Below are 24,992 nucleotides of genomic sequence, written 5' to 3'. Positions count from 1 at the left end.
ATTAAAGAACTAAAATATTTAATAATCAAAGTAAACAAGTTGTCCACCATTTTAAAATTACAAACACAAATATAGATTTTGCATGTTCCCATTACCCTGTTAAAAAACAGCATATGCTGGTTAGGTATGTTTTGAAGCAAGGCAGCTGGTTTGAGCTGGCTTATGCTGGTCATGAGCTGCTAGTCTTAAACTGGTTACACAAGCTGGTCCTAAACTGGAGAGTTTCTAGGACCAGCTCATGACCAGCTAAGGACCAACCTAAACCAGCTCAAGACAGCTGTCATGCTTCAAAATATACTTAACCAGCATATGCTGTTTTAAAAGAGGGTAAGTTATGTAAATGTTCAATTTCTGAATGTTTTCCGAATGTTCAAAACATCCAGTTTTTAATTATTTATGGTTTAACTACATATTTGTTGGGTGAACGTTAGGTGAACATTAATGGGACATTACATTTTATTCTTCTAACATTGTGGATGCTACTTTTTAATGTTTTTAAAGTTTAAAAAAATGTTAGACAAACATCCAACTAAAACCTAGCAATTTTTTTTTTTTTTTAAATCATTAACGATGTATAAATGTTTTTGTGGTAATGTTTTGAGAGCATTACAGAAGACCAGATAACTTAGAATGAACATTCTGTTACTGAAAAAAGTTTGTTCATAAAAGTTCTGAGAGCATTCCATTGGTTGGGTAGCCTATAGTCTCAAAGAATGCTTTACAAAATACTTTTGTAAGATAATTATAGCTGAATTTATAATTACAATGCAAACATTTTAAAATAGTTTGTAATATAATGTTAACAACACTATTGTTTGAACTCTTTATTTACACTGAACAGAATATCCACACAAAAATTAGTAGAATGAAAGTGATGGAACCATGTTTCAAGTAATCATATTGCTCATGTATGGTATTGATCATTTTTACTGGCAGTGTAGACATAAAAATGGCTTGTTGATGGAATCTTATCGCATTGCATCTGGATAGTACAGTGTTTCAGGTATAGGCAATAAAATGATTCAGTTGATTGGAGAGTAAAAAACAATTCCATGTGCTATAAAAAAGTATTTAAAAAACTGACAATCAACATAACACAACAAAAGACATTCATTTAAAAAGTGCACTTGCTCAGAGATTGTTAAAATCCCAAAGACAAGACACCAATTCAGGTGTGAAACCAGTTCACAAAAGCATGACCATTACAGAGGCACACAAAGAATGTGCATTGTCTTTGGCCGGACACACTTTGGGATTCTCCAAATAAAGCAGATAATCTTCAGTGCATGCTCTTTGGTTTTCAAACTTCACAGGACTTTATGAGCTGTTGAAACCCCAGGATGAAGGCAGCTCAGACTTCATTTGGGACCAGGGTCAGGTGGAAGAAGAGTGGTCCGAGTGCACTGGTGGGGCCGGGGAGAGTGCGGAGTAGGGCCGGAGCTGGTCTAGATTCACATAGGAGATCTGGAGGTTGATGTAATGCTCCCCCTCTAGGTTGGAGTGGATCTCTTGAATATCTTGCACGAGTGTAGGGAAACCTGGTCTCTTCTCAGGCTCAGGATGCCAGCACTGCATCAGGATGGACCACCTACAATGCAAAAATAAACTACATAATCCAAAAGTATGTATATATGTATTGCATTTGTAAAATCTGTGTGTGTGTGTGTGTGTGTATATATATATATATATATATATATATATATATATATTATATATATATATATATATATATATATATATATATATATATATACAGATATTAAAAATGCCAAACAATGATATAATAATTTATAGTATTGATTTATACCATATAATATTTAATCATTGTATAATAAAGTATACTATATTTTACTTTTTTATTACTACTTTTGAAATTTACTCTTAACAATAGTTCTTCTGGTGTTTAGGATTAATAATATTTATCCTGCTTTCTCATCAAGTGATTGGGTGATTTTCTGAATGCAACATTGGTTTAATGATTGGTTTGACATGTAAATGTGGGCAGTTTTGTCGCTGTCTGACATCCACAAGTTGTGAACAGTGAATCTCAAAAACTTGTTTGATTCCACATGAAATGTCCTCTTTAAAATGAACGCATAAAATCACAAATACACATAAAATCATACAAGGTATCAAAGCAGAATTGTGGCTGTGGCAGTCGACGGCCTTGCATCAGATATGGTGTAATGTCATAAGGGTCCACATCAGGATACGGACTGGCCCCTCTTGTCATCATCTCCCACATCAGCACTCCAAAAGACCACTAGAGGAAATAAAATACATACATTTGTATATAAGCAATGTAGTCACACCTACTCGCTGAAATAGAAATTTCTCCATTTGATACATTTACATAAACATTATTAGTTTTACCCTGATTCATCATAACCCCAATTATTAATTTGATTTTAAAAATGTGTTACTTAATACGTTTCCACGTTTAAATTTACCACATCTGATTTAGTGGTGAATTTCTGTGTCTGCAGACTTTCTAAAGCCATCCATTTGACTGGCAGCTTAGCTCTTTTGCTGTCCTGGACGCTGTAGTATTCCTTATCATAGACATCTCGCGCCATGCCAAAGTCAGCCACCTTCACTGTAAAGGACTCATCCAGCCTAGGAACAGCAGTTTGATTATATTCGTTAGAAACATATTTGTCCATACATGTACTTTGGCAGAACAACACAAAAGCTGTTACTTACAGCTTGGTGTTTACTTACTTTACTTACTAGATACATTATGATAAATAAGGTTGCCGGTTACTTACATGCAGTTGCGTGCAGCAAGGTCTCTGTGTACAAATTTCTTGTTTGCAAGATACTCCATTCCTTTGGCGACTTGAAGCCCAAAGCCAATCAGGTCCTTCACTGTGGGACTCTGAACATGAAGAATAATATTGTTACAAGGCATTTTTCAGTGTAACATTTTAGTAAGGTGACCTGATTTTAAAAACATTACAATGTTTCTTGATAAAAAATCATGTTGGTTCTGGAGCAACATGCCAATCGACCAATCATATTTTAAGGTTAAAGTTAGGCTTAGATGGGTTAGGGATGAGCTGGGTTTGAGTCATCAACGTATCAATTCTGATTCAGGGTTAAGATACGGTATGTTGCTACGACAATGTTTTGTAGTAGGATATGAATATGCTTACCCTCTGTGCAGAGCGGATGAAATGCCGGAGGTCTCCATGTTTCATGTATGGCAGGACCACAAGGGGAAGCCCATCACTGGGAAGCACAATGCCCAGGAGAGACAGGACATGGAGGTGATTGAAGGCCTTCATAATGATTCCTTCTCTTAAAAACTGCTCCACCTCCTCTAGATCAGTGATCCCTTTAAAAGAATAAGACATGCATTTTTACAGTTGTCTTTTCAATAATAGCATGTTGCAATGTAAACTGTAAAATAATGTAATGTCACTTTGTCTTTTGAAAAGTTAATATAATGTATTTTTATAAGCTTATACTAAAATAATTTAATCCTAGGCATGCATAATTTATTTGTACAACACAGCAGATTATTATCAGATGATAATAAAGATTTTTTAATTTATTGATATTGGTCGATGTGAGATATATAATGTTGATAATTGATAACTAACAGACTTAAACTTACTCTTTAATAACACTAATAACAATGTTAAATGCAATCTTTAGCCAATTTTTATTCTGCATTTTATTTTATTTTTAACGGTGCACCTCTATCTAAAAGTGTTAATTTACTTACTGTTGAGTGACTTGACAGCACAGTGAATCTCTTTGCCATCACTATCAATAAGACATCCATGATACACTGTTCCAAAATGACCTGAGAAAGATTTGCGATGAGTATTGAGGTTTGAGATGAGGATGTATACTATTAAATAAGAGAAAGATGGAAACTAATGTACCAAATCCAGATGGATTGCTGGTGCCTTAAGAAATGTACCTTTGCCAATGATTTGGTCATGCTGGATTTTGACCTTCTTGGGTGGGATCAAAACATTCTTCACCTCCTCCAATAGATCTGGCCGGAGGACAGACATAGAGATCGTCTGAGATGGCATCAAAGGAGTTGCTGCAGAGTCCATCGTAAGACTGGAGAACGTTGGGCTTGAGCCTTGGTATGGAGGAACTCCCAGACCTACAGGACACACTTTATGTTCACTGAGGTGGATGGATGCCCTTTATAAAGATGTGATATACTCCCTTAAATATAGGTATATTTAATTGCCTATCTCATTGTTTTCATAGGTTTTTCTAACCTCTTCTGTAGTCACCATCAGGTGATCTGTCATAATTCTCTACTGCTGTGCGAGATGAATGCATGGATAATCGAACCTGAGCAAGTGCAGCTGCCAACCAAACAAAATGTTTGTTTGTTACATTCATATTCACCAAATTTGACATTCATTTTGCATATAGTCAAGGGTCTTTTGCCCTGTTCTTGGGACCAAAAAGTTATCCTTACCTTTCTTTCTCTTGCGCTCATGTGCCATGGCTACGTAGGCCAGAGCTGCCCCCACGCCAACTGCAGCTATGATGCCCAGCACCATGGCCAAAATAAAATTGCTATTTGTAGCAACTACCACTCCAATGTCATATTCTTCTCCATTCACAAACACCTGAGAAAGAGGAAGAGTAGTGCATCATGAATGAAATGCAGAGCCAGTTTAAACATAGCAAAGCTGAATTCAACAGACTACAGACTCTGACCTTGACTGGCGCCCCCTGGCTAGGGATTGTCAGATTTTTGGGGATCCTGCAGGTGATCTCATTGTCCAGAACTGTAGCCTTGCAAAGCACTCCATTAATTGTCATTTTGATTTCCATACAACCGGACACCAGGGTCAGTTTTTTGTGCTGGAATAAAAACAAGTAATTGATTAGATTATAATGCAACAATTTTGGGAGTCTAATAATTTGATTGATATTGTAAATGCAAATGTTCTATTATGACTTAGAACCAGCGTTCCTTTTTACACAGTTTTAGTCATAATTTTAATTTAATTAATAATTAATTGTACTGTTTTCATTTCATGTCAGTCCATTATAGTTCATTTGCCCCCCACCCCCAAAAAAGGAAGTTTTAAATATATTACAAAACACATTTTAAAATATACTAAAATAGAAAACAGTTATTTTAAATGGTAATAATATTTCACATAATTACTTTTTTACTGAATTTTTGATTAAATAAATTAAGCTTTGGTTAAGAAACATAAATAAATATTATTATTAATTACTGAGACGCACATGCAATGAGACTTTGTCCTGCCCTGGCTTGAGCTCAAGCACATGGCCCTCTGTTTCAAACGGGATGGGTTCCCCATTAGCATGGCAGGTAAAAGCCTGAGACAGGAGTTCCTTGGCTCCATCCAAATCCACAGAGAGGATTCCTGTTGACTCCTCACATACTGGGATTGTACACTCCATCTGGGTGGGATTCCTTTGACCAACACACACCTAAGGAGGAACATTATTCAATAATTGGAAACATTTGCTATTATTAAACATGGCTCTTTAAAAAACAAATGAATCCTACACTTTGCACTGGTCTTGTGTTGTTGACCCTGTAGTTAATGACAGCCTGGGAAACAGTGTCCAGATTCTGCCCAGTGATGGTTATTTTTGATCCTCTTCATTGAAGCAGCACCCCCAAAAAATACACCGAGAACAATTTAATGATTTACTGTTAAAGAACCCATTAAATGGATGACAAAAGAAAAAAAATGAATGTTGTGACTCACCTTTTAAAACCGCAGTCAGGCTTTACACCTGTCACCTCAGGATTCACCATGTAGCTAAATGTTTTTGTGGATGAAATAGTCGATTCATCAATTACAACCTTCACATTTACTTCTGTAGTCTCCTCAACACCTTCAGACCTGCAAACTATGTAAGTTCCATTGCTGGAGATGCTGTGGAAAAACAACAGGAGGCAAATACTCAGAAAGCAGTAGTTAAAAAATGAAGTGATCGCATTCCTATTATATTTCTAATCTAAACCATGACTTATAACTGTGAAACGGTGAATTACATAACCTGGCACAATAACCTTTCAACAGGGCAAATTCTGTCTCCAAAGCTGACCGTTCTGCTTCCACCAGCATTTAGATGTTTTCCTGACAGGGTGACCAGGGTTCCCCCAATCTTAGGTCCAAAGCTCGGATTGATATCTGTGATTTCTGGGGTCTGATGGAAGATGTGAGTTTTATCAATCTAAAACAGCAAAATTCTACATAATTACTTAACATAATAAAGTGGAGTAATTAAAGATTGAGAAAGATTTGGTCCTTACCACAAAACTGAAGCCTTGTATGCTAGCGTTCCCAAAGATGAAGTATCCACTTCCAACTCGTTTTTCATTCACTTCCATTGTTATATCAACACTTTGCTCCAGGCCTGACACATCACCATCAATCTTACACACCAGCCTGACAGAAGAATGAAAAATAACATTCATGAATAGATTGTAAACTATTACATTTTATTATTTGAAATGAAGCTGAAATAAAATAACATATAAATAATAAAAAAAAATTTTTTTTAATTAAGGTACTAAAATAAAATACAAAATGACACACATTACAAAATATCTAAAACTCAAACCAAAAATAAATTACTAAAATGTATTTAAATTAAATTAATTAAAATCCGAAAATATTCATAAATACTACAATAGTATAGTAAATACAGCAAAAATAACATTGATAAAACACATATGTATGTATGCATTTTGGGATAAAATAAAAAAAAGTTTTAGTCCATGCTTATCAGTGCATTTCACTGCATCTTGTATATATAATCTGTTACATTTGAGCATGTTATGAAATGCTTGCTCACATGCATCTGGTCTGTACTAAATTGTTAATTGTTTTATCTATTCCTAAATTTTATACGCAAGTATGTTTGACCTGAGTATTGGCTATTTGAAAAAAAAAAGCTTTGATACACCCCTAGAAAGAAAGAAAAATATATTTGTCAAAACTTTTTCCCAATAAAGTGCTGGTGATATTTACAAGTCCTTATTTACAGTATTAAAAAAACATTTAAAGATCCAAAAATGTATTTACAACAGGCTGTGTAAAATATTTACAAGTGAAAGGCTAAACCAATAAATTGGGCCAATATACTGTAACACATGATTCAGGTATACTGACTCACTCAATGAGCCCTGAACAATACTGCCAGAAGCCTTTAAATAGGCTAAGCCACTTAATAGGACTAAACCGAAAATAAAGGAAAAGGTAACATAGAAAATTAACAAACTCAAACAAATACATTGCATATGCAAAAAAAACTTTCATAATATACAAATTACATAAACATTTAGGTAAAGAAAATAATGTAATAAACAATATTAAGTATATAAATACCCTCAATTTTATGTTAAACTGTGGGCAAAACTCCCCCTTTTCAACTAAACAGTTGAACTGCGCCTTCTAGTGGCGGGAACGGGATATACAAAATGGCGGACTGTTTGGAATGGGATGATGAACCAATACGTAAGTATACCGGTTTGTATTTGTAAATGAATGTATTTAACAAAATTTAAAAAAACGTTTAACATGAACACTTCGTTGTACGTTTCTTTTGTATTGCGCAAACACAACGTAACAAAACATTTAACTTCTAAACATTTAACCAAACAAACAAAAAGTCAGGTATGTGGACAAACAGCCTCAAACAACACACACACAGGTAGAACTACAAACATTTCTGTGTTAACTGATGGATATTCTTGCGCAAGACAGAGATTAATGTAAAAGCTATGTGAGCTGATGTAGCGAGTCCATATCAAAATAAAAGTCCTTTCATAATAAAAGTCACTTGTCACAGGTCTCTGTGACAGTGGGGTAACTAAAATGTGTGTATGTGTGTGTTACTTACTGGGAGCTACTGCTTTTCTCTGGTATAACAGTGCAGCTGTTGTTTCCCACTTTAACCTGGTGAGAGTTTTGAGTGATAGCAGGTCGGGAAGCTGATTGGAAGTTCCAGCCGCAGAGAGTCAGGTCACTCTTACCATTTGAGGGCACTGTGCTGGGTATAAACTGAAAAGCAACAGTAGAAAAAAAGTACTGTACTGTCAATATCAATGTTGTAAACAGTTGTGCTGCTTAATATTTTTGTGAAACCTGTGATACATTTTTAAGGGTTCTTTGATAAATCGAAAATTCAAAATCAGAAATCAAACAGAAATGTTTTGTAACATTATAAATGTCTTCATTGTCACTTTTGGTCAATTTATTGGATTCTTAATTAAAAAAGCATACATTTCTTTTAAAAGTTTAACAAAATCTTACTGACTCCAACCTTATAGTACTGCAGAACATTAGGAGAGTATATATATATATATATATATATATATATATATATATATATATATATATATATATATATATATATATATATATATATATATATATATATATATAGTTGTCTGAAGTCAACTTATGAGGTTTGCATGGTTTTTACATTCAAAAACATCATAACTAATAAGTAATAGGCTATTTAATACACTGGTTTTGAGGCTCTCTCCAAAATGCTCGTTTGGCACTGGAAATTGAGAAGTAAACGCACACGGCTAGGATTGGATAAGATTTGCATAATGAGTTTCTGCTCCCGTCAGTTCACGTGAGGGAGGGATTGTTTTAAAAGTGGCAAGAATAATTCTCTGACAGAGCTCTCAAAACGTATTTATCAAACAAATACAATGATTTATCTCTTATTCACCCGTGATTGATTGATCTTTTTATTATTTGGCCTGGCCGATATAAGTGGATATAAGCGCAAACCACACACACGCGCTCTTGCAACACAACAGAGATCAAGAAATGAATGTTATTTCACTGTTTAAGATTCACGGGGCTACAGAAGCAGCGTACACAGAGGCGGCATTTCACCCTTCTAATACATCATTGATTTGAGAGCCTCGTTTTCTGGGACTGGTGTCTATAAAAGCTTTTCTTTTACTAACAAGGAAGTTTTCAGCTCTGATTACCATGACCTTTTATTTATCAAAGGCTCAAGAGAAAGTTGATTTGTCAATTCATCACCCCTTTAACATTTTTCATCATTGCACAATTGTCATACTTCCATTTATGCTATTTCAGTTTGATGACTTTACTATTCTAAAACTGTAAATATAGAAAGACGTTTCACTTCTATTACTAACTGCAATGCGCAATATGGCGGAATAGTCCCGCCTTCTAAGTAAAAGAGCCAATCATTGATTGCTAAAATGTTAGCATGACTGCAGCTGCCGTAATAAGCTCAGGTTCTTATCGCGCTAAGGACTGCACATGTGCATTGGCTAGTCTAGCCTGAAAAATAAGCTTTTTAAATGCAATTTGAGCATAAGAACAACATTAATGTTACATTTCATGGCAGATTTTGTTATTTTGTTATATAGATGCTTTTTAATTGTGAGTTTGGCAAGCAGTTTTTGAGATTTCAGGATTTCCCCATTCAAACAGATAGGACTTGGCCCAAAATACCAGCCTGGAGAGGGACTTTGAATACAAAAATAAGGTTCCTTTTGACCAGTGGCGTAACTTTGTTTTAAAAAGTGGGTGGGACATAAATTACATATCATATGCACGTGAAAAACTGCATACTATATGCACGCCAAAGGTCATTTTGACGTGTAAGGGGCGCTCATACGTCAAAATGAGCTTTGGCGTGCATATGGTACGCAGTTTTTCGCGTGCATATGATATGCACTATATGGCGTATTAAGGGGGGTAGCATTTCTAATACAATGTTATATCAGATGTAAAATATGTACAATAACAATTGCAGAAAAATTTGTATTTAGATGTCCGGAAATCAATTAAATAGTTAATTTATAATTGATATAGATCTCGTTTAATTATTGCATCTAAACAAAATATAGCGTTGTGCCAAGATTTTTCACGTGAATAAAGGCATATAGATTTGCACACTTTGCTTATAATCCCTGGTCTAGTCTATTAAACTTGTCAGAAGTTCTCGTTTCTAATCTGCCCTTAGCCTATTTTTTCTCTCATCAAAACCGAATACCATCAGTGGTTGTACATCAAGAGCAGGGGCAGTTTTTGTGCATTTTGTTTCGTGATCTGAACGGAACAAATAGAAAGTCTCTGCAACGGCGTCAAGCATTAGATTAAAGGGCTAGTCTGTGTGAAGACTGCATGCACTAGCCGCGAGAGAAATCTGCACCACTGATAACAGCAGCAATGAGCGCCAGATCGCCTCTTATTTAACAAACTAATCAAATGATGCTCTTCTAGTTAACCAAAGATGTTTTGTTTGTATTAATTAGGTTCATCCGTGAAGCAAGATGTTTTAAAAAAGTGGTGGGGCTGGGGACACGTCCCAGCCATTCCACCCGCAAATTATGCCTATGCTTTTGACACAGTGACTCCACAGCCAAAAATGGCATTCCATCCAGTGTGAGACAAGGGAGAGAGCCCAAGAAGAACTGTGGTTGTTAACACACCCCTGCCCTGATATGACTACAGTGATATTATCAGTAAAGACACACAGTATATAATGACTCTAGGGATGGGTATCGTTAAGGTTTTAACGGTATTACTACTCTTATCAATACTGCTTATCGGTCTGGTACTTTAACGGTATTCTTATCGGTACTTTTTGAGATTATATATATATATATATATATATATATATATATATATATATATATATATATATATATATATATATATATATATATATATATATATATATATCGGTAATCATTTTGACATAGATGTTTGTGTACATTTGATCGTTTAGAGGCGAGTGTGAAACTGAAAGTGTAATTTGCTCGTCTCGTTGTGGGCTGTTTCGGAGCTCGCACAGACTTGGAAACAATCTCTTGCTCGAATTTTTGTGCTTTTAATCGCTCTTTTTATTATTAAACGCGTTTCACATAATTTAGCAACAGTAGCTAGATTGTATTTTACAACAAACACTGATCGTGCTGATTCTGTCATTGCGTTTGAGTTTTAGGGAGAAATGACAGCGTTGCTGCTGTGGGGAATTAATAAGTTGCGCTAGACATAAATATTATAATTATAATCTCTGGAAGCCAAAATCTAAAATAAAATCAGACTATCACAGATCTAAAGTGTAACCAGGCTGTTTGAATTAGTTCTGTCCTCTGTCATCACTCATTAGGGCTGTCGTTTTGCGGCTCTCTCTCTCTCTCTCTCGTCACGTGTATTTTCAAAAGTACCGATAGCAGAACCGATAACGTCCGAGCTTATAGATACAACGGTCTTTCAAAATTCACCCCCGGGGCCCTTTTCAATACCGGTTTTCGGTACCCATCCCTAATAATGACAAATGCAAACATGATGAAATGCAGAATTTTACATTTACTGGCCAACTATCGTCATACTCCACTGGCAATGCGTTACCTGGGTGATAACAGGAGGGCAGGAAATGCTGCTCCACTGATCTTCACACTTTTGGGAACAGACTCCACTGCACCAGCTACATCCCATAAACTTTGGTGCAGCTAAACAGACTGAACAGTTAAGAAAATGTGCACAGCCTGGACCTCTGGGAGACACATTTATCAGCTGTAAATAGGATGAAGAGAGACAGATTTGACATTGGACAGATATAAACAGAAATATGCAGATGAAAAGTAGTACACTGGTATATTTTAAGCATTAAACCTTCAGTTCTCTGCTGATGACTGATAAACTTTTGAACTGTACGTAATAAACATGCATACCTTGTTTCCAACCACAAAGAGCAGAGACTCAGAAGAACTAATGGCAGCTATTCGTGACACTGGCTGCATGTCCTCCACAAGAGAGTAGTTGGCAAACACTACAGGGACTGATTTGCTCAGAATGACCTGAAAAGTAAACTATTTTTTTTTTTTAAGTCTTTTTTTTATGTACACAAAAGGATATTTAGTCGGAGCCACACAAATATGAAATATGCATAACATTTCCTTAAAAGGAAAAAAAGTTATTCATAGTAAAGATCCAATACATGGAGCCAACTAAAGCATGGCCTATGATCAGATTGGCCACTGGTTAGAGGAAAATATATGATATTTAAAGTTTATATTAACAGTTAAGGAGAAGATTCAGAGGGGGAATAATTACTCAGGCAGCTTGTTGCTGGTATTTATGGTGGCTGAGATGAAAAATTAGGTTCTGAAAAGGCTAAAAAGGCTTTAAAACACCTATGTTAGCTCCAAATTAAAATGTAAGAAAATTTCAGTAAGATGCAAAACATTTTACACAGTATATGAAAAGTGATGTACTATTAACCTGCAAAAGCGTTCCGTGGTCTGTGCCGATGTGTGCCAAGGTCTTGGTCTCATTGGTGGTCACCAGAATAGAAGTGAAGAGCACATTGCTCATCTTCCCATTAAAGAAGTCTACTTTGTACAAAGGCTTTGCCACCATGGTGGGGAGATCTTCGCAACTCAAATTGTTTGAATTCTAGACAAAAATAAATTACAAAATTAATAAATATATTTTGTGACTACAAAAAGTTCATGTAATGTTGCTTAGCAGAAAATAAGTAAAAATCAGAGCGTACACAGAAACACTCCATCCCCCGGATTCAAAAATAAGGCTTAAGCCTAGTTCCTGACTAACATGCATGTTTGACATTGAAAACAACTTGTTTATAAAAGATACTTTAATGTCAGAATTGAGCTAAGGCCTAATCCTGGCTTAATCTAAGCCCTGTCTATGAAACCAGGCCTATATGTCAAGCTCAATGTATTATTTGTAAAAACAGCTAACTTATTTTCCATTTCCTGTGCCATTTTTGTTATGATTTTCTTTGCTGACTTCAAAAAGGGGGGCATTGTGACAGAGCAAATGCATCCGCAGCAAAAGCAACCAGTGAAAAGGAAGCAACACTTGTAAACGGAAGGCTCTAGATGCCATCTGGCAGTAATAAATGATTTCCTGGCCATAAAGCTTGAACCCTTGTACAAAATTAGGATTTTGTGGGATATGTGCAGTGTGTCAGTGGTAACAGTATTTTATTTGCATTTTTTTAGAAATTAACAGGCCCACAGGTTGTCATATATATTTACAGACTTTCTTGCTCCCACACTGTAAAAAAAAGTCACAGCCTGAAATGTTTAAGTACAATCGACTTAGATGTTTAAGTTATTTTAACTTAGATTATGTTAAACTGACTTTAAAAAATGAGTTACATCTTTTATAACTTATAAAAAAAGTTTAACATTTCTTAACTTATTTTGAAGAGTTAAAACAATGTCAAAACATATGCTGTCATAACTAATGGAACATATTTTTTTTTTACAGTGCACGGAACATAAAAGGAGAAATGTTTTCCATGCTTAAAAAATGTTGTAAAAACACCTTAGTATCATTAAAGTGGTCCATACAACACATGCACGATATTACAATTCTTCTAAAGTAATATAACCGTGAGAGAAATTTTGGTCTGGTTCCCCATGTACATACCATGTACTTGTTATAGTAAGCAATAATTGGGTAATAACTAGGTACTTATCCTGAACTTACCCCTAAACCTAATGGAGTTACACTTTCTTAGGTAAGTACACTGTAAGTACACACAAATGCATGTACTGCAAAATAAAGTGCAACCAAAATTTAAATTGTTACTTGCTGAAAATCTTGATCTCCATCAAGGAGGCAAATTCATAGTTCATGAGAAAAGTAACTATGCTGGAATAGTTGACAAATTATTGAGAATCATGTGCTTTTGACTAATCTAACTAATCCAGTTATTGAGTCTGGAGATCCGGTTTTTATCAGCTCATTCTTCAGAATTTCTCTTTGGAAAGGTGTATAAATAAGGAAAGAATTTATAAATCTTTTATAATAACTTACTAGTATGTATGTAAAAAATTATTTGGTACATACAATATAAGAAATTGATGAGTTTAAATATTCTGTAAAATATAATTACAAGAAAACAAAAACATTGACATTTTAAAATGAAAATGTATGTGAGATGTACAGGGTGGAATGTCCAATGTTAAAATGCATGCACAATCTTAGAAAAACTATAACTACTAGACATTTGCATCATAAATCCTGTTTTATTTCAGCCAACCCCCTTGTTATCTCGGTTTCTATTGGTTAAAAACAAACTGTTGACGTCACTACTGAATATCCTGCCACTACATACTTTGCTTGATTTATCAGATTTGGCTCATCGCCTGTTTAAAATCCTGAGAGAGAGAGAGAGAGAGTCAAACTTGGCACAAAACATTCGCTACAGAAAGTTCAGTCTTCTAGTAAGGTATTGAGTGACGTATTAGTTCATGTACGAGCATGTGGTGGCTGGTATCTACAAAACAGAAACACTTCGTGGATTCCACACGCGCTAAGAGTGTATGATAAAGCCTGACTCTCAGAGATCCCTGATCATGTATAGCTCCACATTTGAGTTTAAACCAATATCAAATGTTTGTGTGAGTCATTTCCTGAACGTGGCTTTACTAACCATCAAATATTTTATGGTCCACTCCTTTTAAGGTTCAGGTTGTGTAAACTAGACCAATTACATCAACTCTTTGACAAAACCCAAGATGGGGACAAGTCTTGATCTACAGGTAAAGCATAAAATGGCAGTAGACAAAGTAAAACGACTCAGCTTTTCAGTAATGCAAAGTAAACAATCATATTGATAATTAATGCTAGGGTGATCCAAATGGTTGCTAGGGCATTACTAGGTGGTTGCTAGGGTGTTCTGAGGATTGTTTGGGCATTGTGAGGAAATTGCTATGATGTTTTGGGGATTGTCAGCTGGTTACTAGGGTATTGCTGTAAGTGAATGAATACTAGGGTGTTTGAGAGGTGCAAGGACACTGCTAAGGTAATCTGGGTGATTGCTATATTGTTGCTAGGGTGTTCCGGGTGGTTGCTATGGGATTGTTGAGTGTTGTTAAGGTTATCTAGGTGGTTGCTACTGCATTGCTAGGTGGTTGCTTGGGTGTTTTTGGGGTTGCTAAATTATTGTGAAGCAAATGCTAGAGGTTGCTAGGGCATACAGCAATTTTTTATGATTTTTTTTTTCATCATGAAAATATTGGTAATCTGTGTGGTTGCTATAGCATTGATATTATATTTTGGGTGTTACTAGGGCATTGCTAGATGGTGGCAAGGCAATTGGTATGGTGTTTGTTGTTGCCAAGGTCATTAAGAGGTAGTTTCTAGGGTGCCTAATTGGTTGCTAGAACAGAGCTAGGTGGATGCTAGTGTGTTGTTTGGTATTTTCTAAGTTGCTCTGGGTAGTTGCAATGGCAAACGACTGTCCTTGAATAATTTTACCCAGAGACCTAAAAAGCGGGATCAGAAACACTAACTTATTAAAGGCATACTCACCCTCATGTTGTTTCAAACCTGTATGGGTTTCTTTCTTCTGTTAAACTAAAAAGAAATTATTTTGAGAAATGTTTGTAACTAGACTGTTGATGGTAGCTATTGGCTTCTATAGTGGGAAAAAATACTATGGCTACCATCAACTGTATGGTTACCAGCATTCTTAAAAATATCTTCTTTTGTTCAACAGAAGGGAGAGGTTTGGATCAACATGAGGGTGAGTAAATAATGACAGAATATTCCTTTTTTGGTGAACTATTCCTTTAATAATCAAGACCAAAGTAACTTAATTTGAATTTTCAAGAAGCTGCACTGAGAAATACAAACTCACCTCATGTGGGCACATTTCACAGGACTGTAAATGGCACAATCCCCGTGAGAGTTGCTCAGACCCTTCTGAACAGCAAGACTTTACCCCCATTTCTATGGCACTGTTCACTTCGGCTATAGGAAATGCACACAAGGCAGACTGGCTGATAGGATTCCCCTGTTGATCCGTTAGAGCAAACACCCCAAACAGAATTGGGCTTTCCATCTTCACACCTAGGTTATCAGCCAGCTCCTTTCCAGCGGTACTTAAGTGAGCAGCTTGAACCGAGTTGTACACAACATAGCTAGTGCTCCTTCTCCTGCGTTTGGGGTCAAATCGGCATTCCAGAATGATCTCCCTGTACATCCAAACCTCACTGTCCTTGATTGGCAGCCGCCCAAGATGGGTCTCCAGCTTGGCGTTTGGTTTCATTGGGCTCTCCCACTGTACAGATAAGAAATACACATACTCTTCTGTGGCGAACGTATAGATGTAGTCAATGGTAAATGTATCCTGGAATTTGGGAAGAACCGTCAGACCCCTCACTTGGCTTTCAAAACCATTTTCTGTGGCAAGTAGGCGGCGAATGGAAAGAGAGTGCTTCCCGAAATCCCCAGCAATGGTGGTATTGATGGTAGCTGCTGTAAAGAAGTAAGTTGAAAAACCATCTTCGACCGCTATGACCTTTGTTCCCAGAGGACTAGCGAGACAGTCAGGACAATCTGAGCGCGAGTTGGCTTTTTTATTGAAAAAACATTCAGGGTTAGAAGGTTTTTGGCCTTTAGTAAGTTCAAGTGAGTTACAGACTCCATACTGGGTGCTCCCACAGATGTACAGGTTGTCAATATGTCTCTGAGGCTCTAAAACAAGAACTTGGTTATCTGTGTCCAGTGAAGCTCCTGGTTCACTCTCAAAATCACAGTGACAGGTATGACAGTCTGGACTGCCAACTGGGCCAGTTCTTAATTCCCACAGCTTTGTAAGATTTTTGTCCAAGGCTTCAACAACATTTTGAGAGGCTACATAAACTTCATCAAAGTCTTCATTAACAACTATGTTCTGTATGGCTTTTGTAGTTTGGAAAAAAGAGACAGAGTAGGCAACAGAAAAGTTTATGTTTGCTTGTGGGATCGCAGGACATGTTTTTAGGGCACAGGTCAAATGTATCTGCAACCAGACACACTTTAACAAGGTTCTGGGGCTAATGAACATCTCCACAGTCCTATGTAGCCTGAGGTGAAGGGGTGCCACTGCTGTTATTAACACATGATGAAGATAACCAGGACCTTTGAATGGAAAAATTATGAAAGAGAGATTAACAATCACTGTAAAATGCTGTCTTAGCTATATCAGAACAACATCCATTCCATCCATTTTATTTTGTCAGTAACTTGGCAATTAGACTGAATGCAGCTCTCACTAAACTGATCAACACTATTCATAGACCGTTACTTGCATTGGGGTTATATCATGTTGTATTGCGAAGTTCTCACGTACTCTATTAGGCATTATTAATGCTTATTACAAAAACATAATGCATGTTTAATTTAGTCTACCTTTTATAAATAAATAAACTGATTTGAAATTTGTATTTTTTTTTAAAGTCTTGAAATTAAAATGCAGTGAATTTTTGACAACACATTTTACTTTTAAAAATTAATTAATGCTTCAATGTTTTGTTTTTTAAATGTTGTGGGCTCAATTTTGTATAATATACATAGTGTAAAAAATGACTACAGGCTACATTTACATTATGCATATTGCAGCTTTAAAGGTCCAAAGGGACTTGTTGCATTCAAGGTTTTCATTTTATCAGTTACACACCACACCACATAACCTATTTGTGGTAACAAAGTATTAGAAACCAGTATTATCAATAAAGAAATAAGCTTGAGGTGTTCTTGGTATTTTGGCGGAAACAGTTACTATGGTAAAATTTTGGAAGCTACCCACAACTGCAAAAAGGTTCATCAAACTTTTCTTGTTTCCTGTCAAAAATCTTAAATCAAGAGGTATTTACTAGATAAGCAAAAGGACGTAAGATATTTATTGGGTAAATAAAATACTTTTAAAACAATGTTTGACAGGAAACAGAACAAAATTACTAAGGAAGATAATCCCTGTTTTTCCAAGGTTTTGTTTTTGTTTTTTGGAGTGTACCTATGAAGTAGACGAAAAATGGCTGCATAATTACGCAATATAACTTTTTCTCTTTAATGTAGGCTATTGGGACGTGCATACACTCCCAGTAACCGAAGTAAAAATTATGAATATGTAATTTTACGCGCTGTTTCAAACACAACAGTCTATAAACAAACATCAAACGTCAGAGCGTAACCAGCTTTGATTTTCGTTTTTAGTCACGGAGTTGTCTTAATATTTAGGCAATGAAGGAATATTAACTGAAATGTGTGCCGCGGAAATGTTACAAAAAGTGTAATCGTGTAATCGTAAAAAGTGTGTGAATTTACCTGAGGCTCACCTGTGGCCTTTAACCTCCTTCTCTGAAGTCCAATGAAGAGTGGACGTACGCACTCAAACGTCAAACTCCATTCCAAAAACTTTACAGAAAACGACAACAGTGGTTACTTGAAAAGTTGTACCCACCTGAAAAAAACAACAACTCATAGATAAAGATGTTTCTTCGCACGGGACAGTTTCGACTTCTTGTCTAGCATCGAGAAAAGGAATGCGGTCAATCCCACAGTCAGAACACGCCTGAACACCTCATAAGGAAGTGATGTTGCACAATTCTCCCTAAAGATCTCCCGAGGGATTGAAATGAGACTTACACACACCTTTTCTTGTCTAGATAGCATTTAAGCGCAAATAACATCTAGATGACGACTGCTATCTGGATTTCCTCGGCTAGTCAGAGCAGCAATACAACTTTTGGCGGAATGCAGGGAATTTAGTTCTCATGCAGGCTATTCTGGTATGAGGACAAAACGTCAGCATTCATTATAATGTATGCAATGGAAATTTAAGCCAGCCATCACCATGCATGCAGTCATACACTTAGATGTTGTTGTGTTAGGCAGAAAAATATACAGCTGTTCCAGACTATTAAACTGTGTGTGAGCTCAGGAGGGTGGGAGAATGAGTAATTGTGTTTCGGGTGTATCATATTCTTATGTTGTTACATGAGTGCATGTTGACAGACGTAACAGATGATGTAATTATGGACTTCATATTAATAACAGATGTTACTATTTACTATTTGTGTTCTTGTTTGCTAATTCTGCTGTCTACATAAGAAAACATATGAATAATTAGGCCTATTTTATTATACAAATTTATTTGTCATTTGTTTGTCTAAAATATACAGTTATTTTGTAAATAATAAATCCTTTATAAATCATTTTTTATTCTCGCTTTTTAAAGTTATTTTCTCTAGTCAATGATAAAAATCATTGTTTAAAATGTATTGTAATTAATTGAAATTATATTCTCACATTTGCATCTTGATGAGTTACAATTTATATTCCTCATATTTTTAAGTCCCTATAGTTCCTGTATAATTCAATTCAACGTTGATGACACTATCCTTGCAAAGTCAAGGCTTCCAAAGTATATCCACTTGGTGGCGCCAACAACCTGTATATTTAAACGTTTCATACTCTGATCGGGCATAACCATAGACTGTAAAAAAGGGCATAACATTGTGTTGGTCCCCCTTTTGCTGCTAAAACAGCCCTGACCCGCCAAGGCATGGACTCCACTAGACCCCTGAAGGTGTGCTGTGGTATCTTTTACCAAGATGTTAGCAGCAGAACTTTTAAGTCCTGTAATTTGCGAGGTGGGGCCTCCATGGATCGGACTCGTTTGTTCAGCACATCCAACAGATGCTCAATTGGATTGAGATCTGGGGAATTTGGACACCAAGTCAACACCTCAAAGTCATGTTTGTGCCCCTCAAACCATTCCTGAACCATTTTTACTTTGTGTCAGTACTTTGTACTTTGTTATCTGCCAAAAGAGGCCACAACCACCAGGGAATATCGTTTCCATGAAAGGGAGTACATGGTCTGCAACAATGCTTAGGTAGACGGTACATGTCAAAGTAACATCCACCTGACAGGAACCAAGGTTTCCCAGCAGAACATTGGCCAAAGCATCACACTGCCTCTTCCCATAGTGCATCCTGGTGCCATGTGTTCCCCAGGTAAGTGACACACACGCACCCATCCACATGATATACAATAAAACGTGATTCATCAGACCACACCACCTTCTTCCATTGTCCAGTTCTGATGCTTGTTATTCACTTCACCTGTCAGTGGTCAAACCTGAACGGTGTAGGCCTATAGGGAAAATGCTTTGCAACACGATATCCAGATCTATTGAAACACCATTGTTTACTGTTTAAACAACACTCTAGCAGTTTAGCCCTTTGTTTATTTTTTTATTTTAATTTTTTATGTTAGTGGGACACTTAAAATTCAACAAAATAATTGATCTGTTGTATGAGAACTGAACTGAGCTGGATGACAGCTGAATTTCTCCAGAGCTGCTGTATAGATAAATTAAATGAATTAATAGCTAATTATTTTTACAACGGAACGGATGCAACACTGAACTTACTTAAGCTAAACAATGACACTTTCTTCTAGAGCTGCTGTACAGCCAAAACAAGCTTTGTTGCATTTTTTTCCTGTTATCAATGAAACCGTTTGTATTGTAAAAAGCGCTTGACTTAAAGCAGCACTTGGCAACTTTTGCTCTCGGGGTCCCCCTACAGTTGGGAAAAAATAATGTCCTCAACTACTGTCGTAAGCTGTCATCCTTCATAAGGGGATGCCATCGCACGTGCATTTGTTGACATGACAACCCTGATAGCCCTGAACTAGTGATGCGCGGTTCGTCTCATAACCCGCGGACCCCGTATGCCTATTTAATTGCCGCGGGTGCGGGGCGGGTTGTAAAAATATATACAGTGATGCGGGGCGTGCCAAATAACTTCATAAAAGCGGCCCCGCAGGTTGGTGCAGCATTAACAGTTCCCCTGAACACTGAGGAGTTCACATGCAAGTTCTTCTGGCGTCGCGTGTGAAATGTCTTCCCAGGTACAGTCAGTGGCATATGTTTCAGCATGTCATATGAATATAATTTCATGGGTTTTAAATTTTTCACACGCCAAATAATGACGAGGCTCACGTTTACAAGCCAGCGTCATTATAGTAGTATATTGGTTACCGTTTTACAGAATCTATATGATACTTCAGTTCAATGTTTGAGTGGTAGGTAATCACCATAACAAGCATGACAGCATCGGTCGGGCACGCCTCCTTCAGCTCACGCCAACGAGCAAACGCTGGTCCAATATTGATCCTCATCCTGCCTTTAATCCGATTATTTTTTCGTTTCCTCCTATTGCTTTCCTCCAACTAAACCTTCTCTTTCTTATTTGTCTGTACTGCTTCGGACATGACTATATTATCCGACGAACAAAGTTGGGCTCGCACGTCCGAATTTAAGGAAGTGTGGGTGTTGGTGGAAGTGACGTATATGCCGTAAAGCAGTCGAATTTTGTAGTTCTTTTTGTTCTAAAAGTTTAAAAGTACGATTAAAAACGATAGAGACCCAATCAAGCTATGGCAGACGTGTCATTCAACCTATTGTAAGTCGATGTATCATCACAAGAGTCTTGAAAATATATTATGAAGGTTGAAAAGTTACCTAGTGCTGCTTTAATTCCAATCAACAGCATGCATGTAATATGTCAGGATTTTGTGTCACTGCAAAATGTACGCAAATAAGGAAATGCTACTATTATTAGTTGTCATTGAACGCGAGTTACGTGGACATTGCAAAGAAAAAGAGAAAATTGTGCTGTTACAGAGAAACTATTTTTCTGTTGATTGCAACATTTGAGAACAGATCAGCCTGTAATTAAACAGCCCGTTTTGGACAGCCAGTTGAGGCACAAAGGTCACCCAGACTTCCTTTTGTCAGCTTAAACTCTGTTTGGGGTCTGTTCAGACTTCTTTAGTGTGTGTCTGTTTGCCAGAACGGGTGGAAACAGAGTTGTTGTTAAACGGAGAACCCAGTAAACTGCACTGGTCAGGAATTTGCGTCATAGCTATTCACACTGGAGTGAATGCTATTCTCTCTCTGCCTGTCTCTGAATGTCCAAAGGTGCAGCTCAGGCCTCTGCCGAGGAAGAGGGTGATACATAAAGTCTTTCCAGAACAAGAGAAAGGCAGGTTGTTAAAGAGCCCATGACATCCAAATTAGAGTCTTGTGGCATGGAGTTCATTTAGCCAAGTAAATGTTTCTTGGGCAGTTTAAATTGTAATAAAAGCCATCAGAAAAGTTTTTGTACTTTTTAGCTTTGCAATGTCCTTTCAACAAGTCGTCTGCTTGGACACAGTTCTCCTAACCAATTTTCAACTTGGCACAGCAGTTCATTTTACATTTAAAACGCACTAAACTACCAAAGCAATTCACACGTCTCAACATTATACAATGTTTTCTTGACAGCTCTCTAGAGTTCAGAATTCACTGCAGTATATGTTTTATTTTATTGGTAATGGTTTTTAATTTATTTATTCAAAATCGTTCAATATGCTGTTACTGTAGAAATGTAGCAAATTGCTGTCTCGTTCATTTTTGTATTGTATTAGGTTTTGAACTTTTGAACAGGTTTAATAAAAGAGTATGTAAATGTGCAAATTGACCTGCAGATACTCTGGCGGTGCTTGTGTCTAAGTGAGAAAATTATTATAATTTAAAAGAAGTGGTCATTGAATGCATGACAAATTGCTTCCACAGTTGGGCCAATGCAGAGTGATGCTGATTTAATCACTGTGTGAAGAGCTTTAAAAAACGGACTTGAGCATCGGGTTAAAAAAAAACCTAAAAAATGATACCCATCAATACAGCCAGCTGGGGGCAGCCTATTTCTGCTCTTGCATGCATCATGCCTTTCTGGTGCTTTTCCAGTTCCACAGACTAATTCACTAATTCAATTTGTGAAGCACAGATTTTATCTGCGTTTGGTCACTTTGATCCAGTGATTTATTTCACTGTGCTCATCTGGTGTGCAGGACAAGCATAACTTGCATAACTGTGGAACAGTCACATAAACGCACAACATGTTCCTCTCTCCCTCTTTGTTTTACTCTCTCAATATCAGTTTTAGTGCGCTTTCTTAAATAGCATCGCCAAAGCAGCTGCTGGCTAGGTGCAAACAATGCAAAATAGATAAAAAAACCCAGAATTTTATGATCATATTAGGAAGTAGAATCTAGAATAGAATGCAGCAATTGACCAATGTGTCATTGCAAATGGACACATTTGGAACATCTACATTTAGTTTTATTGAATATTTGTATTTTATGCATTGAAATTATGCAGGAGATGCAGATCAATTTTGTTATGCCTTACAACAATATAGGCATTTTTTTCTGTCTTGCTGTTCATTCTCTCTGTCGCTCTCTCCTTACTCCCCCTCTCTCTATGTACTTGGCTGGGTGTATGAGCCTGGCAGTCACTACTAAGAAATAAATGCATGGAAGGAAGGAAGGCAGACTAATTCCAAACAGCACAAAATGATGGGAGCTTAAAAAAACAAAAAATTAACCAGGTCAGAAAAAAAAAATTCTTTATGAAACACTAAAAAAAACTGTAAATCTATCAGGATTAGGCCAACTATCATAACATGACCATTTTTCACCTTCTCTCTGACGCTTGGACTTAAATAGCTATAATTTGCTGTACCTTTAAGAGTTCTGTAAATGTCTTTTGCATAAGAAATGATCAACAAAGCTTATATACTCACAGGTTTTAGGTTTGCATGTGATTTCTTTGGCAATGGGCACTGCCCTATCCTTCATTAACAACCTTTTTTGAAAAACCACATTGCGACCTATACAAGTTCACAAAGCAATTCAGTGTGAACCACTTAAGGGTTAGTTTACCCAAAAATGAAAATTCTGTCATTAATTACTTAACCTCATGTCGTTTGACACCTGAAAGACATTTGTCCATCTTCGGAACACAAATTAAGATATTTTAGTTGAAATCCGATGGTTTAGAAAGGCCTTCATTGACACCGGTGTCATTTCCTCTCTCAATCAATTATCATAAAAAAAAAAATCGGGCAAAAAAGTGTGATGACTAGTCACCCCAGTCTCCCTGTTGTTCCAGAACTAAATGTAGGCCTACCAAGCACATGAAACTCCATGTGAATGAATCGTCATTCTAGTTCAAATGTGTTTCAGGCATCAGACTTCACTGAAGTGAAAATGGGACTTGGCGATGTTTGCAGGGTGGTTTACCTCATGTTTCTCCTTACAATTTTCTGTGAAACAGCATGTCTCTGCACATGTACGGTGTCAAGCCATACACATGGATATGCATTCAAAAAGTGGCATGGAAATTATTTTTTCTTGCTAACATCTCTCTAAGTCTATAATAGTTTATATTTAAAAAGCAGAACCAATCCCTGTTACAGTTTTTCTCAGTCGCTTTGGTACATTTCTCGAATCAAACTCACAATTTGCAAAACAGTAAGTGCATTTCTCAAAACAATTTGTACAAATAGCAAAACACCATAGATAACCTGCAAAAGCCACTCTCTTACTCAAAATCCTTAGTTCATCTCTCAGAAGTAAATATCTGTGTCAATGAACATGTCAGTGCCATCAGAATGACAAGTCATTGTGTACGGATAAGACAGTCAAATTGTTTAGTCATGTTGTCAATATAACAGTTTCCTCTGGAGGGATGTTCTGATGGAAACTACGGCTGAAGTTTGGATGACAATTATTGTCAATTGTAAGTTACATCTTAGTGTATGTGTGAGTGTAATTAAGAGAATCGAAAAGATTCACATTTACACTCTTACTGTTTGTACTGTATTTTATTGACAGAACATGTCATTGAGATGCAAGAATGAAAAGACAGCATTGAATAGCACACACACACACACACACACACACACACACACACACACACACACACACACACACACACACACACACACACACACACACACACACACACACACACACACACACACACACACACACAAACCTAAAGAAGAAATGTGAACATAGGAAAAACTGTACATGCGGTGCTGTAGAAATATATATAGATATATCTGCTAGTTGATGTTTCATGAGAAGCGCCTTCGTTAGAGAAAGTCAAGATTCACCTGGGAGCAATTTACCAATTCAGGACAGATTTAGAAAAAAGTCTAATGGAAACATAAAAAGTATAGAAATATGCTTGATGATAACTTGTTCAACCATTTTGCATGTAAAGACTTATGCTATGAGCTTGTGCCAAATGTTGTGGGGGATGAGACTATTCAACAGAGACCCAATATAATACATTTTGATCAACAT

General features: G+C 36.6%; 1 protein-coding gene across 4 annotated transcripts; it reads right to left on the bottom strand.

Moving 5' to 3' along the window:
* Window positions 1-828: 828 nt before the first annotated feature.
* On the bottom strand, window positions 829-23,469 carry mst1ra (macrophage stimulating 1 receptor a). Of its 4 annotated transcripts, XM_067460166.1 has the most exons (22): window positions 23,423-23,469; window positions 18,111-18,246; window positions 15,661-16,925; window positions 12,264-12,437; window positions 11,714-11,851; window positions 11,391-11,555; window positions 7,876-8,036; window positions 6,284-6,419; window positions 6,041-6,177; window positions 5,733-5,903; window positions 5,528-5,621; window positions 5,239-5,448; window positions 4,699-4,845; window positions 4,454-4,607; window positions 4,248-4,337; window positions 3,932-4,126; window positions 3,731-3,811; window positions 3,156-3,337; window positions 2,769-2,878; window positions 2,451-2,616; window positions 2,127-2,263; window positions 829-1,588 (listed from the first exon to the last, which is right to left on the bottom strand). In XM_067460166.1, the coding sequence occupies exons 3-22, from the start codon at window positions 16,849-16,851 to the stop codon at window positions 1,375-1,377; spliced, it is 4,053 nt and encodes a 1,350-aa protein (XP_067316267.1). In that variant the 5' UTR covers window positions 16,852-16,925; window positions 18,111-18,246; window positions 23,423-23,469; the 3' UTR covers window positions 829-1,374. The 4 variants fall into 4 exon arrangements, with proteins under 4 accessions (XP_067316267.1, XP_067316265.1, XP_067316268.1 ...); XM_067460164.1 differs by lacking the exon at window positions 23,423-23,469 and having other exon boundaries at window positions 18,111-18,414; XM_067460167.1 differs by lacking the exon at window positions 23,423-23,469 and having other exon boundaries at window positions 18,122-18,414.
* Between the last annotated feature and the right edge of the window lie 1,523 nt (window positions 23,470-24,992).

Source organism: Pseudorasbora parva, chromosome 12 (genome assembly GCF_024679245.1).
Source record: "Pseudorasbora parva isolate DD20220531a chromosome 12, ASM2467924v1, whole genome shotgun sequence".
NCBI classification, from domain to species: Eukaryota; Metazoa; Chordata; class Actinopteri; order Cypriniformes; family Gobionidae; genus Pseudorasbora; species Pseudorasbora parva.
This window is presented reverse-complemented; position numbering and strand designations above follow the sequence as displayed.